The sequence below is a fragment of the Phalangium opilio genome, unplaced genomic scaffold, assembly GCF_054372755.1.
Source record: "Phalangium opilio isolate 3A_F unplaced genomic scaffold, DU_Popi_V2 ptg000048l_1, whole genome shotgun sequence".
Classification (NCBI taxonomy): Eukaryota; Metazoa; Arthropoda; class Arachnida; order Opiliones; family Phalangiidae; genus Phalangium; species Phalangium opilio.
In genome coordinates this window covers 199,554-217,254 of record NW_028324170.1, presented here as the reverse complement: position 1 = coordinate 217,254, position 17,701 = coordinate 199,554, and the positions used below count along the sequence as shown (strand labels likewise).

General features: G+C 37.2%; 1 protein-coding gene across 1 annotated transcript in view; it reads right to left on the bottom strand.

Moving 5' to 3' along the window:
• LOC149673426 (interference hedgehog-like) overlaps positions 1-17,701 on the bottom strand; it is a 38,365-nt gene that overhangs the window by 5,294 nt on the left and 15,370 nt on the right. The window contains exons 4-9 of the mRNA XM_089838976.1: positions 2,471-2,587; positions 2,028-2,354; positions 1,800-1,946; positions 1,172-1,315; positions 802-1,086; positions 368-739 (exon numbers count right to left, since the gene is read on the bottom strand). Of these exons, the coding sequence (XP_089695102.1) occupies positions 368-739; positions 802-1,086; positions 1,172-1,315; positions 1,800-1,946; positions 2,028-2,354; positions 2,471-2,549 (1,354 nt within the window). The 5' untranslated portion in view covers positions 2,550-2,587. The remainder of the gene's footprint in view (positions 1-367; positions 740-801; positions 1,087-1,171; positions 1,316-1,799; positions 1,947-2,027; positions 2,355-2,470; positions 2,588-17,701) is intronic.

The following is a 17,701-nucleotide window of genomic DNA, read 5'->3' as shown; positions in this document are numbered from 1 at the left end:
TGTTGGGTAAATTTAACCATATATATATATATATACGGGGTGTATCAAAATGGATGGTACAGTCACGTGGGTTCGTTCCGTGGGCAATAAAGTTTGAGTTCACTAAGGGTCTCTGTTTACAAGTTTGTTTATTAAATTAATGTTTTAGGGATGACCCCTTAACTAAAAACGGCATTGTCTTTCATTCAGGGGTCATCCATAAAACACTATAATCATAAGTTTAAACGGTATCCCTTTGGGGCATAATGATATCATAGAAATTACATTCCCATAGATTCCAATGTACTTCGCGGCCCTACCACCCTTTCTGGAACACCCCATATAATTAAACACTTAACTAAGATGAACAAATTTTAAAGACACTTACCGCCTTTTCGTTTTCCCTTTCCTTTCTTTGGTTTTCCCTTATCGTGTTTATTTTTGTGATGATGAGGTTCGTCGGGTAAACTCGAATTGGTGGAATTTCCTCGCGAAATGACGGTTAAATGACTAGGAGCGTAAATGGCGCCAAGCTCGTTACTGGCGAAACATTGATACATGCCGCCATGATGATGTTTAACATTATGAAGAACTAATTTGCTATCTTTAATAGTAATTCGAGAATGTTCGTGAACTTTAGCGCCGTTATGAAACCACATGACAACGGGTTTCGGTCGACCTTTGGTTACGCAGTCGAAGGTCACGCCGTCACCTTCGTTGACCTTTTTGTCCGGTGAAGACTTAACGATACGCGGAGGTTCTATGGGTAGGTGGACTGTTAACGCCAAAAGATCTCGGACAGTCCGTTGAACAAAACCTTACCTTGAACCTCCAAATACATTTCACCCTTAACTGGAGTTCCTAGTCCGTTATACGCGGTACAAACGTAAGTACCTTCGTCACTCTTACGTACTGAAAACAGCAATAAATTGCCGGCAATTTGCGAATGCCTGTGACCAGGAAGTCGATGTTCCTGACGCTGCCACGTTATATTGGGTATTGGGTAACCTTGCGCCCCACATTCTAAGGTCACGTTGCTACCAGTTACCACCGTTTTCGTTGAATGGGGGAAATTGGTGAAACTAGCGGCAACTGGTCTACGATCATCTTTACAAATGTCGCGAATGATTTGATTTTTAAACTAAGTAAGGTAATTAAGGCCTAATCGGGAGTTAATTAAAAATAAACTTACCTATCACTTGAAGAATAACTTTATGTTTGGCTTTGCGTCGTTCTTCTAAAAACGGATTATGAGCGACGCAATGATATTCGCCCGAATCCCCAATTTCCGCATTTTGAATCTCGAGATTACCGGAGGAATGTAATAAATAACGACCTTGAACCCAAAAATTAAAAATTTAACCTTTAACCTTTAATTGGGTGGTTGAAGAGTTCAAAGAAGTTAATTTTATTTGGGGCTCAAAAACTTAACGTCAACAAAAAACAAAACGCGGGTATGTTTAATTTAATTAACAATCAGTGATTTTGTGACGGAGTTAATATAAAACCATACGTTAATATAAGATAATGTTCCATAAGTATGACACTAACCTCTACTTCGTAATGCTACTGAGAGACTTACAGCTCGAGATAACTAGTTCGAGAACGACGGAAGCGAGAATTGAAGTCCTACACTCACTCGGTGGTTAATTTTGCAGGACTTCCATCTAGTCCTATTTTAGTCTGTACTAAGCCTTTGACAACGCCTCACCAGGCGTCGCTTTACCTCGAATCTATGACCTATGTCACTTCATGACAAGCTCCAGTTTGTAACCAGTGCCAAACTTATGGAACATATCTTATGAACTTATTAAACTTACCTCGTGTTCTATCAATTTTGCTTCCATTGTATTCAAATTCGGTTACCGCGTCCGGTACGGAATAAGGAGGTCTACAAGGTATAAACGCGGTATTACCCGCGATAACTTTAAACGTAATATCGGATTCATTTGCGAAAGACGAGATCTCTGAAATAATAATCCATCCATGCAGGTATAAAGTTTACTAAAATAATTAAAGTTCAATAAACACCCTTAATTAAGACGTACCAGCAACGATGAGTTTGGCTGGTTTACTAATTAACCCTTGACCTCTAAAACGGGCCAGACATTGAAGATATAAACCACCGTGTATTAAGCTATTAGTACGTGGCCTTCCTGGTCCACTTTCTTCTTGATTTTTAGGTAATTTTACAGTTAATTTTTGGTCTTGGATCCGGAAAACCCCTTCCGAATCCTCGACAATAGTTTGACCATTTTGTAACCATTCTATGGTGGCGAAAGCCGGATTGGCCGCACACCGAAACGCGGCTCGACCACCTCCCGGCTTATCCATAACCGTAACTGGTTCATTACTGAACTTAAGTACTAAATCACCTAAAAGTATAACAATTGGGTATATGTATGAAAAACCACCCTGAAAAGTTCACCTCAATAAGCTAAACTCGCTAATATGTTTACAGGGGTACAAAATAAATGCTTTTATAAATTACCTGTGGCATTTACAACTCGGCTGCATATTAAGCATATTAATATTTGGAAGAAAGTGGGTCTTATTGAAGACACCAACATATTTTTAGTCAGTCGTCTTGGCTGTTTTTTCCCATATCCTTTATCAAGAAAATATTGAACACAATTTTATTAAAATGCTCCGTTTCTGAGTCCGAGTATAGTTTATTGCTATCAGAACGTTTCATCATTAAAAATTCCTTATAGGGCTAATTAATATCAAAAATTTAGAGTGGTGCAATAAAATTTTATCATTAAAAATTCCTTATAGTTAAATATCAAAATTTTAGAGTATAATTTTGCAATAAAATTTTATCATCAAAAATGTCCCTTGTTGTATTTCAATAAAATTTTTAAATCCAACATTTTAAGATCGAGATGCATACAACTTTTGGAAAACTGATTTCCCTGAATTTTCCAAATTTTTCCCTTATATGGAGTAAAACAACGGGAGTGGATTTTTATAGATGTAGCAATCCCTTCATAGCAAACTTACTCTAACCTAACCAATTTCCCTAATTCACCTGAATTTTACTAAAAAATTCAAAATTTCCCTGAGTTTTTGTTAACTACCAATTTCCCTTCAGGAGTTTTCCAGGTTTTCCCAGTCATGACGATTCTGTTAACCTAGCAGGGCACGGTCCCCCCATAATCATTCCATAACCCTCCTATAAAATCCTAGTCGCTTCTCAACCATAAATAACTAAACAAACAAACAAAACAAAAATAAACAATGCAACCTCAAAAACATACCTTTAAAAAAATCAATAAAAAAAACCACAAAACCAAATCTCCTTTCTTATCTTTTAACCTTTGCTGCGGTTCCGTAGCAAATTCTGCGGTTATATTTATTATTATCAGTTACAAGTCGACTTTCACTCGGTACTCAGTAGTACCTTCTCGCCTTATAACCAAACGGTATATACCGAACCGAATTTAGCACCCACCGTGAAGTGACTGAACCGAAATAACAAGAAGCAAGCGGAGTAGAGAAGAGAGAGAGAGATAAACACAGTGAGAGAGAAAGAGAGTAAGAGAGTCGAAGAAAACTAAAAATCTCTGGCACTAACGCTAAACTTTTCTTTCTGCCTAATTCTGATTGATGGAAGGCCTTCTTCTTCCTTTCTATTCCGACGACACCATCCAAAGATATCATGAAATACTCTGGAGAGAAAAGACGGGAGGCGATAGCGACTGAACCATCATCATCATCATCTCTTCTTCTAAAGGATGGGTGAACTTACTAAACCGAAACTAATCATTTTAAGGAATTAGTTCCGAGAAATATACAGTGGTGTTTCCAAATAAAGGGGGTAGTAGGACCGAAGTTCATAAGATATGTTAGTTCCATAAGTTTGTTACTGGTTACAAACTGGAGCTTGTCATGATTCGAGGTAAAGCGACGCCCGGTGAGGTGCTGTCAAAGGTTTAGTGCATACAGACTAAATAGGACTAGATGGAAGTCCTGCAAAATTAACCACCGAGTGTAGTCTGCAATTCTTGCTTGTCGTTCTCCCTCGAACTAGCTCGAGCTGTAAGTCTGTGACATCACGAAGCATAGGAAGTGTCATACTTATGGAACATATCTTATAAACTTATGGTTATATGGGTCTAAAATGAAATTTCTAGGATATTTTGCCCTAAGGAGCACATTGTAAACAAGTAATGATTTCAGCAGGGTTCATACGAAATTTCCAAACCCAATTTCCCTGATATTTCCAGGTTTTCCAGAGTACTTCTTATAAATTTCCAGGTGCATTTTTTACATTCGAGGAGTGTTATAATTTCAAATAGGGTAATCAGACTATACCTAAAACCACATTTTATTTGGGCTCATGCCTTTGTGGTTGCCAGTAGCTTTGGTTACGAAATAAATATTATTTGTTTACCATTCTTTGTTAGGTAGGTAGGACCAAAATACAGAATTCCATACACCAGGGCTGATACTCACTCATACGCTCAATTTTTGTTGAATAAGTGACTAATTAATTTAGAAATAGTAAGCAAAAGTGGCTAAATAGGGGCAAATTAATTCGAATTAAGCTATAAAAAAGGGCCACTTGAAATGAAATGTTTTCAGAAATGACCGATTTAAAAGATATTTTGAAGGTCAGTGTCGTAATTTAACCCAATCTATGGTCTTAGATATTTCCAGTCAAAGGAAAGGTCACCTCATAAAAGGTCTACGGCGAAATTTAATTACAGAATTCAAAGCAACTGATGCCGTTTCAAATCAAAAACAAAACATTCATTTGAACTGGATTAATTTTAAATAATAAGTTAAACATTTGCTGAGCGAGCGAAGCGAGCTCAGAAGAAATATATTTCTCTCCACTGAGACAACTAACATCGATTTTTTTCGTGCACGAAATTAGATTATGGGTCCCACTGAAGTGTAGTTGTTTCAATTTATTTAATTTCCCTGAATTTTTGGAAAAAAAATTAATTTTCCCTGATTTTTCGAAGAAATTTTCATTTTCCCTGATATTTCCCTGATTTTTTTCCTCTACACGAATTTCCCTGATATTTCCAGGTTTTCCCTGTTTTCCATGTTCGTATGAACCCTGTTCAGTGTTTTAGGGACAACCCCTTACTCAAATTAGAAATCATGGTCACCTCATAGAACCCACTATACTTCGGTCCTATAATTACTCATTTTGTATATCACCCTGTATATAACTCGAAACCTTTCAACATCACTTTTTTCTCCGCAAGTTTGTTACAATTAGGATAGAGAGAGAGACAGACTCATCGTCAAACTTAAACGAAATAGATGAAAAATAATACGCTGTCATATTTACACTATCTTAAGGATAAAACACGATGAAATACAACATCCCATAGCGATAAATGTATCGAGTTATAATATTTGATCCCTTACTTAAAAAACATTGACGACCCGAGACAACCCTCATCTAGGACGACGACCAAGACCGACGACGACGCGACATAAACGCGCAGACAATTGACAATAACAAAATAATCACTCCATTTCCTCTCGGGCCTGCTCTGCTCTATAGAAACTGTTTTAATATAATCTTCTTGTCTGATTTCCGAAAATAAGTTGACTAATTCAAAAGTTAAAAAACCCCCCTTTTATCAGTTAAGGTTTTTTTTTCTATTTTATTTTTTTATTTTTATTTTTTTTTTATTTTCAGGAAATATAAAAGGTGACGTCATCTACATTCGAACCAATTCATCTAGGAAGCGGAAACACGTATACACTATACAGGGTATTTCTGATAAGTCTGCCATAAATTAAGGGGGATATTCTTTGGGAAACCTATTTTGAGTCCAAAATGTAACTTCTATCTATGACATTTTGATTGCCCCAAGGGACACTGTTTTCGAGTTATGATTTGATGGAGTATTTTACGGATGACCCCCTTAAATTTAATTAAGAAACTGATTAAGACAATGATTTCTAATTTAATTAAGGGGTCATCCCTAAAACACTCCATCAAATCATAACTCGAAAACTGTGTCCCTTGGGGCAATCAAAATGGCGATAGAAGTTATTACATTTTTCCACTCAAAATCGATTTCCCAAAGAACAACCCCCTTAATTATGTCAGACTTATAAGAAACACCCTGTATAGTTTTTATTATTTTTTATTATTATTATTTTCTTTTTTGGTTTGAATTGGCAACCATCTTAGAAAATGGCGACCGTTCCAAAATAAAAAAAGTACAAAGCACCAAATCGATCGCCTTCTCATTTAAAAAACTATATATTTACAGGGGTTAAAGGTTAACGCAGCGGCAAATCATCCCCGGTTATTATAATATTATAATTATGTCGTAACTAACCCACCACCATTAAATTGAGACTTCACGATCAGATCGTGCTTAGCCTTCTTTTCTTTTCATCTATTTTTCCTTTTTCCAAAACTAAGAGACTAAAACCAGCCCTAAGGGTTGACTTAAATAAGGTTGAAAACCGTATCAATTGCTGAACATAAAACAAATTTAGAAATCATTATAGGAAATAAGCAATGAACTGTAAAGGCGTCACGACCTTGTCTGCGACTCTAGGAAATTTGAGCTCTTAATTTAAAGACAAATAAGGCGTTGAATTACAGAAACAAAAGAAGAAGAAGAAACAAGAAATGATAAATAAAACTTAAGCGTGACAATCGTTTTGTTGAATCAAAAGGAAACAGAACAGGAAGACTTTAGAAAATTTTAAATTAAGTTCAATTCAATTTTTTTTGAAAAAAGATCCAGCACTTAATTGAGTTAATTATAGTTGACGGACGGGTTTATTCACGTTTACTTCTGTTTATTTATTTATTTATTTGATTTGTACGCTGTGGGTGGTTTACGAGCTTGTTTACTATTATTATTATTATTATTCTTTCATAATGTCAACTTGGGTGGTGCGTACGGTTGTTGTCGATACGCGCTAAATTGGACCGATTAAAAACTTATTTAAATATAATTTTCCCCTTAACTAAAATTGAATTATTTTAAATTCGGTAAGGAAACTGAACAACAAATAAATAAACAAACAAGCAAACAAACAAGCAAACAAACACAACCAAAAAGCTGGATTACCACACAATTTTCAGATTAAAAAAATTCCTGGGTTTCCCTGAACAAATGCTATCATTTTCGCTGAATATTTTTGGTATCCTTTTAAATTGGACCCAGACTTTACTTTAACCCTTTTAGACCTATTTTTAAATTCCCTAACTTTACTCTAACCCTTTAAGACCTAATTGAAAAATTCCCTAACTTTACTCTAACCCTTTTAGACCTAATTGAAATTCCCTAACTTTACTCTAACCCTTTTAGACCTATTTTGAAATTCCCTAACTTTACTCTAACCCTTTTAGACCTATTTTGAAATTCCCTAACTTTACTCTAACCCTTTTAGACCTATTTTAAAATTCCCTAACTTTACTCTGACACCTTTTATTGGCCTATTTTTAAATCCCTTGATTTTAACCCTAACCAGTAGCGACCCTGCAATGGAATTATACTCTTTAAGCGGCTTATACACGCGATCAAAAAATTAAAACATCTTAAAACCGAGTAAGACACCCCGAAAGTAAGACGCTGCTGGCAAAAAAGAAGACATCTGGTGCATAAAATAAAAGAGTGGCGTTTTAAAAACATTAGATATTTTAACCTTGAACACAGCTATTTAATCTGGGATGTTAGATCTCAATTCTTGCTTCTTAAAGACACCGAAAGAGAAAAAAGAAAAAAAAAACGTTCCTGATGAATAAATTTGTTTTCTAAAGTGCCAATGAAATGAAACGATAGAGTAATAACAATTAATACCCTTTAAAATTCAATAGACGCACGGTAATAAATCTAATATCAACTTCCCTTTGGATTCTAAACGCCTGGGAACATTTTTGAGTCAAGCTTGATTTTTTTTTTTTACAACAAACTATATCGTTTGCTTCTATTCCAGAAGAGAGAGACCCTAGAACCAACGCGGTTTCGCGGGTCATACTGAAAGATCGAAAGGATTGCGTGGCCTTTGGTTTTGGATGCATGGGGTATTTTGTTTCATGACTGCCTGCCATTCGGTTCATCGAGTCTCCTCCGATTCTTTTAGGGGTCACTAACTGAGAAGTGGCGTCCCTTCTACACCTCGCTTCGTTAATTAATGGCATTGGTAATGAAATACGCTTGCCTAACTTTATATACCACTCATTCCCCCCCCCCTGTATAGAAAGATAATCAAGATGCTCAAGACAATATATTAGCTTCTCCGTAAACCACCACTTAAGCTATTTAGCTGTAGGACGTTTCTCTAAAGTTGGTACTAATTATGTTTATAACCGATGAGATTAAAAGGTACTCGATCCGAGCTAGAATTTTTTAATTTCCTAATTGGGAGAGCGTATTAATTAAATAATTAATTTATCAATTGGAACTATGTTTCTATCAACAATATTTAAGAAGATACGAGTGCAATAGGGACTTGGCATTACTACGTCATGAAACGTCAGGCTACCTTCCACTAGTGCTAAAAAACATACCAGGAGGAGGGGCTTATATAGCTTTCATTCTGTGTTAAAAAAACATACCATAATGGCGCTGGAGGCGGAGTTAAGCCCGAATTGCAAAGTCCCTATTAAGTTTCCGTAATGGATGGCACTACACGTTAGGCTTTCCCGCACTGTACTCTTTTTGTATCATGAGCGTGCATGCGCAGAGACTTATGCCAATGTATCAACCCCGTTGTATGTCCCGATACTGAGGGTTGCCTACCCAACTTTTTAGGTCGAAAAGGTCTACTGGACCGCGGATTCGTCCAGTAGGACCACTTCCCAGTGCTTCACGGGAAACCCAAACGTGTAGTGTACATTACTGAAACTTAATCGCACTCGTATCTTGTTTAATATAGAAAGTTTTCAGTTTGAGGAGGAGCTGATCGAGTCTTGTGACATAATTTACGCTGCCATATTGGTAGGTTTAACTTTAAAGCAGGAATGAAGCTGAGACCACACAACCAATATGGCTACCAGAACAGAACATCGGTAAGACTTGGAAGGGTGTGACGTACTACTATCCCATCTGATTAAAGCTCTCTATTGTAGATAGAAACAACGACTGACTCAAATCAATAAATAACATCACGTAAACACGACCAAGAAAATAATTAACAAGTACATCACAGTTAGTAACATAATCCATGAAGAAAACTCTTGGCAATGGTATACGAAACCAAATTGAACACAAAGAGTGATGGAAAAGCGTTTCTCGAACGCCTTTTTTCTTGAGCTAGACATCATTAAGTAAGTCGCGACACGCCCTGGGACTAACACAGAGGAGAAGAGAAGAGCCACCAACCCAAGATATCCCCCACCACCATCATTCACTACTTTCTCTATCCTCGTTTATCGAGGTTCCCCCTCCTAAAAGTAATTAGCTATATCTTATATAATTAGATAAGTACTTATAATTGATGATGTCACAATATTATGGTATATACTTCTACACTTTTTGTCATTGAAAATTGATTATAGGTAACTTCGGGTATAAATTTAGCTTATCACTTGCTCGGCTTGCAGCCGGAATCTTGTTAGTTATTATTACATAAACCACAACAAGTGATGCGAAAAAAAGTCACCATTTCTGTGAAGGGGACCGTCAAGTTTCACTGCGGGGTTAAATAACTTCAATTTTTTTTTCTTTTAAGGTTCTGTTGGATCAAGAACTAAGTTGGGTTTGAATTACGCCATGGTCAATCTACTACCACTTTAAATATACAGAGGCCTGCTGGTTCGTTGCGCACGTTGACATCATAGAAAATTGGGTAAAGGGAATAGAAAGTAAGTAAGCCTTTGCCAAGGAAGCAATTTCGAAGTTTAGGGAATACATTAGCTTTTACGTATTTCAGGGAGTTTTATAATTAGTTCGTTTGTTGTGTTTACGCAATACCAATGCATTGCGAATATGATTTGACATTGTAAACTTCATCATTGATTTCAGTAACTATAGGAAAATGTTAGTTAGAAGTTGAGTTATTTTCAAGGTTGGGAAGGAGGTGAACCCTTAGCCATTAAGCCCATCCTAATCACTTCATTATTAACCCCAATTAAGTCACGTTTATCGAATTTGTTGTTGTAGCAAAAGGTAAGTTCCTAAAATACAACACCAAGCGGTTATTGGTGTACACAAAGCCCCAAATTCTCCCCCGTTTCCAGCCCCTTAAAACACCCGGTCAACGCCGGGTACCTTATAATAGAGAGCTTTCAGATGGGATAGTAGTACGTCACAACCTCCCAAGTCTTACCGATGTTCTGTTCTCTTAGCCATATTGGTTGGGTGGTCTCAGCTTCATTCCTGCTTTAAACCCACCAATATGGCAGCGTAAATAATGTCACGAGACTAAATCAGCTAATCCTGCAACTGAAATCTCTCTATAAAATCAGACCAATCGAAGTTGAATTTCCGACAGCATAGGGCTGCAGTTGAGGCGAGTTGAGGCCTAAGCTTCTACTCCTATTGCTACATTCTCTCATTGCGCGAACAGTATACGCGACTTGGATACAAGTTTTTCTCTTAACCCGTCTAGTCTACATACATGGGAACGTTTGTGGTTTGAATAGGAGTTTTTTTTTTTCAAATAAAAAAACTATGGCGGCCTCCGTATACTTCGATATTTATGTGGGTTGGCAACTGGTAGCAAATTCCATCGGAGTTCTTAAAGGCTAAACCCCGTTTTTTATCGTGTATATTTAAAGAGAGGTTGAACTAAAACTCGAATATTGCCCAATTAATTTAGTGCCTACGACCTGTCTTGTATTTCAGGGTTACTATCCCTTTAGATTTAAGAGAAGCCGTTCAATAATTTATGAGAAATACCGTCAAATAAGTAAAAAAAAAGTAAGTTTCTGAAGGTGGTTCGTCGGACGGACGGACGGTGTGGGTCAGGCCCGGGGCTACAGCTCGGTGACTGCCTGCCTGCCTGCATGCCATAAGAGAGACAGAATTCTTGAGCAGAAACATGGGTGTTGAATTGAATATAAGTAGTTAATTTAGATCCAGAGATTCAGAGCTTAAAGCCGAGAAATTATTAAGGTTATATATAATATACGGTGTGGGGTTCTAATTGGGTGGAATGTACATAAGTGATAAGTAACTAACTAACTTGCCAATATGTTTTTCCACCTTGTAAATTTGAAACGCGTGTTAATATACGATTACACTCACATTCTGTACATTTTCTAATCAATTTTTTTTAACTGACTTGAGTTATCAACGGTAATACCAAAGCTGAAACATTTTTGCAATAGACCTTTACCAACACCACCTTGTTTTCATGAGACCATAAGTTCATATGATATGTTTGTTCCATAAGTTTGTCACTGGTTACAAACTGGAGCTTGTCATAAAGTGAATGAGGTAGGTCATAGATTCGAGGTAAAGCGAGGGACGCCTGGTGAGGCGCTGTTAAAGGCTTAGAAATACAGACTAAATAGGACCTAGATGGAACTTGGTCCTGCAAAATTAAATAACCACCGAGTGTAGGACTACAATTGACTCGCTTCCGTCGTTCTGCTAGAACTAGCTCGAGCTGTAAGTCTCTCAGTAGCATTACGAAGTATAGGTAGTGTCATACTTTTGGAACACATCTTATAAACTTATGATAAGTCAGATCATCCAGACGGTATGTTCCGTCGTAAGCCTAGATGAAGCAGACGACACGGCTCGAAATTTTAGCGAATTTATTTGAAATAATAGTTTGCTTAATAACGTGTATCCCTAATATCGTTCTCCATTTCAAAACTTCTCAGATTTAAGGCGCATGGGAGCATCAGCCTTGAAGCGGGCAATCCGTATCTATAAATTCATCTTAAGTTCTCGTTATAAATAGGATTAAATAAATCATGTAACGCGAGTAGACCCGCTTTATGAACGACTCGAAAAAGAAAACCGCTATAGATAAGAACAAGAACGTTCTTTGTGTTCCTTGCCGAAAAAGTAAAAATGCACCCAGCTATAGTGTTCGCGAATTAATATCAGAAGTGGCTACAGCTACAATTACAAGAAGTGAAAATGCCTAATGTCCAGGGTTGTCACAAATGCTTAATTTCTAAATTTCAAAATTGACTTTTTTTCAGGTTTTTCCTGACTGTCTAAAGACAATTTCTATGAGCAATAATAACTTCCACTTTTATTTGTAGTAGTCAGAATATTGTAGCTAAAAATTACTAGTACCATGAAGTTGTGTCAGGGATTTTAAATCCCTGACATTTTACGCGACTATTTCTAAAACCCCTGACATTTTACGCGACTATTTCTAAAACCCCTGACATTTTACGCGACTATTTCTAAAACCCCTGACATTTTACGCGACTATTTCTAAAACCCCTGACATTTTACGCGACTATTTCTAAAACCCCTGACATTTTACGCGACTATTTCTAAAACCCCTGACATTTTACGCGACTATTACTAAAATTCCGTACCATTTCCAAAATCCCGTACCATTTCACACCCATTTCTAAAATCCCCTGCCATTTCACATCCATTTCTAAAATCTCCTGCCATTTCACATCCATTTCTAAAATCTCCTGCCATTTCACATCCATTTCTAAAATCTCCTGCCATTTCACATCCATTTCTAAAATCTCCTGCCATTTCACATCCATTTCTAAAATCTCCTGCCATTTCACATCCATTTCTAAAATCTCCTGCCATTTCACATCCATTTCTAAAATCTCCTGCCATTTCACATCCATTTCTAAAATCTCCTGCCATTTCACATCCATTTCTAAAATCTCCTGCCATTTCACACCCATTTCTAAAATCTCCTGCCATTTCACACCCATTTCTAAAATCCCCTACCATTTCACATCCATTTCTAAAATCCCCTTCCATTTCACATCCATTTCTAAAATCCCCTTCCATTTTACATCCATTTCTAAAATCCCGTACCATTTCACACATCAATTTTCAAATTCTCTCTGGGGGTTTCCAGGTTCAGTGGCAACCCTGTCGTCAACTTTCCCACTTTCGTTAGCTACGCAGCGAGAAGAGAAACCAGCTCGCTAACGTTTACCCCATGGTCAATAGAAAACGGACGGTCCCATAACCTTCCTTAATGATGACAAGTGATACGCGGTTACTAAGGGTCGTAAAAAGCTTTATTTTATATGATATTTATTATCAGCGCATCAAAGTGAGTTTAAATCGTTCTTTTCAACTGAACTTATCTCCTGCGCAAATCAAAATCACCATTTCGAATCAGCTGACGCGACTCGTCCCTCGGAATTCTTTCTTTCTCTCTTTCAGGGGGATGTAGCATAGCTCTTTTAAACGGTTTAAAAGATTTTCAACGCTAAGCGTTAAGTAAGGGATAGTCACAACTCAAACCTAAAGCAATGCTAGTACATACCTTAACTCCATCTAAAACAATTTCAAACACGTTACATAAGGTATGTTTGTTCCATAAGTTTGTCATTGGTTACAAACTGGAGCTTGTAATTTTGAAGTGAATGAGGTAGGTCATAGATTCGAGGCAAAGCGAGGGACGCCTGGTGAGGTGCTATCAAAGGCTTAGTACACAGACTAAATATGAAGATGGACAGCAAAATCAATTCTAGCTTCCGTCGTTCTCGAACTAGCTCGAGTTGCAAGTCTGTTCTAGCATTACGAAGTATAGGTTAGTGTCATACTTATGGAAGGAACATATCACTTATAAACTTATGATATTAGGACGATACTACGACACCCGAGGGGGTAGACGCTCTGGATCTCCGTGTACACCTGAGTTTAGCTTTGACAGTGCATTGATTTCAAAGCCTTCGGAACTCGCAGTTCAGCTTTGACAGTACATTGAGTTCAAGGCATATTGTAGTGACTACCCCCTCGACGACACCTTTAACGAAAGCTGGCTTTCACTAGTACATCCAACTGGCAAAAATGGTCCAAAAAAACGTATCCTCCGTGGTAACATAACATACATAGATCGGATTCCAGAAATATCATAAAAATATATATATGTTGAACACTAGCTATTTTCAGTACTTTATAATGGTTGGGAAATAGCGTTAAGAACTTCTTGAAGCGTGTAAATAAATAAAAAAAAAAAATAAAAAAAAGAGTTCGGTGGTAGTGAACAATGTCGGGGTCCCGACCAACAATTTTCCACTGACAGTTAACATTAGACACACGACCATATAGGCAAGGAAACCGAGCAGGCACGGTGTCTAAACTAAACCCTCGAAGCGGAACTAATTCCTATAATGGAGAGAAAGGCTTTTTCCTAAATTTAATGAGCCTCCTAAAGAGCCGAGCGCATTTTTCCACCACAGAGTCTCTTTTTGAACAATAAAGGGAACAAGCCGCCTCATTATAGACCATTTCAGCCCAAAATTGACTTCATTCAACGTCCCTACTATCACTGTTGGTATTTTTAAACAAGGGTTAAAACTAGGGCTGAAATTTGCTCGAAATGCTCGGTATATCGACGTGTTTCTCGTCTGGTCTGGCAAGAAACCACAAAATACACTTAAACGACGTTCTAGACCACGACACCACACCATTTATATTTGCGTTTCAAACCACAAACGAAATGATACTACCAAAAAAAAACATTAAACCTCAAGGCAGGAAAAAATACTAAGACTTTTGTTTAATTTTTACTCTTAATGAATTTTGGAAATATATACCTTAGCATAAGTTTATAAATGATATGTTCCATAAGTATGACACTAATTATACTAATGCTGGAGACTAACAGCTCGAGCTAGTAGTTCGAGAACGACAAGCGAGAATTGATTGGCTACACTCGGGGGTTAATTTTGCAGGACTTCCATGTATCTAGTCATATTTAGTCTGTGTTACTAAGCCTTTGACAGCGCCTCACCAGGCGTGGCTTCACGAGAATCTATAACCTACGTCACTTCATGATACTGCCACCGTTGGGGTATAAATTCCTATTGGACAGACAGTTTTCCCAACGTCTGCTTTAAATATATGTATAGACTTAATACGATTTCTACAGCGAGTGAATTAACTTAATTACTTAACTCGTATCTTCATTAAAATATAAACATACTTCAAATTCATTACGCTCTTTTAAACAAAAATAAAAAGAATAATAAGAATGATATTTCATCACTTTCCCATCCTCTCAATAAATCAATTAGCAGGTGCAACTTTACATAATTAAAATCTTGCTAATTAACATAACGTTTTTTACCCCCTGTTTAAAATATAGTTCCCATAAGAAAAAAAAATGTTTGTTCCTACAGTTGTATAATTAGGCGCCAAAAATCAGAGACGTAACTCGTGTCACTTTCGCATTGCATCAACAAAGAACCTACATAAGAACTGAGAACGTAAAAATAATCAAAATAATAAGTTTAATGTGTAAAATAATGATATATCCTATGCCTATTAAAGAGCTCACAATTTTACCTAACATCGTGAAACCCAACAGAACCTATCTATTCTAACTATGAATGTTCTCAATGCTTAAATGAGTTCCTGACATCACGTGATGCATTCCCTAAATAACTATACGGGATTTACCAGAGGTTTTCTATGGGCGCTGCCATAACCTGTCGGCGGCCTTTAGTTAGTGGCTGACATTGCCTGTCGTCGAACGCGCTCTGTAGTCTTGGCAGAACAACTCTCCGAAAAGGGGGCGGTAACCTCGTAAGTCCCGTATAGAACAGAAGACTGGGGAATACATATAGATAGTTCTTGAAGACAGTTACTAACAACAAATGATATATTTTTGCATCTAGTTCTCCAAGGGAATTTACGTCAACACAGTGAATATTTGTACCGGGGACCTAAAACATACTCTGTTACATTTCGGTTGAAATATTAATGTAAAATACTTCTTCAAAGTACAATGAGACGCGAACGGTTCCAAGCAATAACAATTCATCTTTGTCAATGCACTTTTTCTCCCCAAAAAGGGGAAGAAAGTTTACAAAGATTGCGGATGATAATAAAAGGTTCCGTCCCAAGCAAGACCGACCAGGCTGCAACCTTCCTACCATAAACGTAGGCCTACTTTTTTTTTCAACTTGAAATTTTACCGCTTTCTCCTAACACCACCCACAGGTAATCCCTAAGATATTCCAAAAGGTATTTTTCTTTGTAAAGTTTACTACAAATTTTCCAAGAGGCTTGCACCGCTTCTCTAGGTTCTCTACTAGTGGTGGCATGTTTTTGAAAAAAAAAATAGAAAAAGAACAGGGTTTCGTACTTTCGTTGTGGTTTAAATTCAGCTCAATAAAATAGGGTAGAATATGGCCCAAGGGCGGACAATTAGACCTACTATACAGTAATAAAGTATATTTATGGGTTTTTGCTGCATGGCGCAAAAAGGGTCCGGCATTTTTCCTTTCCGTGATGTTTAAGGTTTAAATACACCTGGTTTTTCATAGACAAACAGTATTCCACCTTGCAATGTTTTTATATGACGAATTGTTTTGGGATTATGTCTTAGCCTGACCAATACTAAAATCCTTGTCTATGTTTACGTCACTTTACAGTCAAGTTCTACCAATATTTGGTATTGGTTGAAGCACAACGAAATAAATCCTTAATGAAGAAATTATTTTAATAATCCAAATTATCCTCTACTTATCCATGATCTTGCCGACATAATTCAAATAACTGACTTATCCCTGATCTCTCCTCCATAATAAAAATCCCTGACATCCCTGATCTCTCCTCCATAACTCAAATCCCTGACTTATCCCTAATCTCTCCTCCATAATTCAAATCCCTGACTTATCCCTAATCTCTCCTCCATAATTCAAATCCCTGACTTATCCCTAATCTCTCCTCCATAATTCAAATCCCTGACTTATCCCTGATCTTGGCAACATAATTCAAATCCCTGACTTTTCTCTGATCTTGGCAACATAATTCAAATCCCTGACTTTTCTCTGATCTTGGCAACATAATTCAAATCTCTGACTTTTCTCTGATCTTGGCAACATAATTCAAATCCCTGACTTTTCCCTGATCTTGGCAACATAATTCAAATAACTGACTTTTTCCCTGATCTCTCCTCCACAATTCAAATCCCTGACTCATCCCTGATCTCTCCTCCATAATTCAAACCCCTGACTCATCCCTGATCTCTCCTCCATAATTCAAATCCCTGACTTGTTTAACCACTGATGCTTTCCCCTCAAGCTGACTTATTCAGGTACGAAACCATAAATTCCCGGAGACTTTTACAACAAATTTAAAATTCCCCAAATTACTTAGCTATATAGTATTTTCAAGAATCCCTAACTTCATTCCAAAGATTTTTCCAGATACCGTGACAACCCTGATTTTTCGGTGGTTTCAAATCCATATATTACAGATTATTTCGGCTAGTTGTTCGGAACGAGAGTAGGGACTCGTAAAAAAGAAGTACTTTACACCCCCTTAGGGTCTAAAAACCTTTATAATAAATGATGGTTCCTAACGAGAAGGCGCGTGAAATTTGGCATAGGCCTCTGAAGACACGCTACAGCCAATCTTCTCGGCTATTTTCGCACCCCACCAATATAAAAAAAAATATATTGTCATTACCATTACCAAGGAAACGAGCTGTTTCGCGAAATTCTGATTCTACTAAACCTTTTTTTTTTTTTTTTTTTGCTTTCATCGCGTACTTTGCGAACGCCCCCCCAAGAGGTCACGGAAGAATTCAGGGTTAATAAAACTTTTGGAAAACAAATTTCCCTGAGATTTCCAGGTTTTTCTCCATATACTTCCCTGAA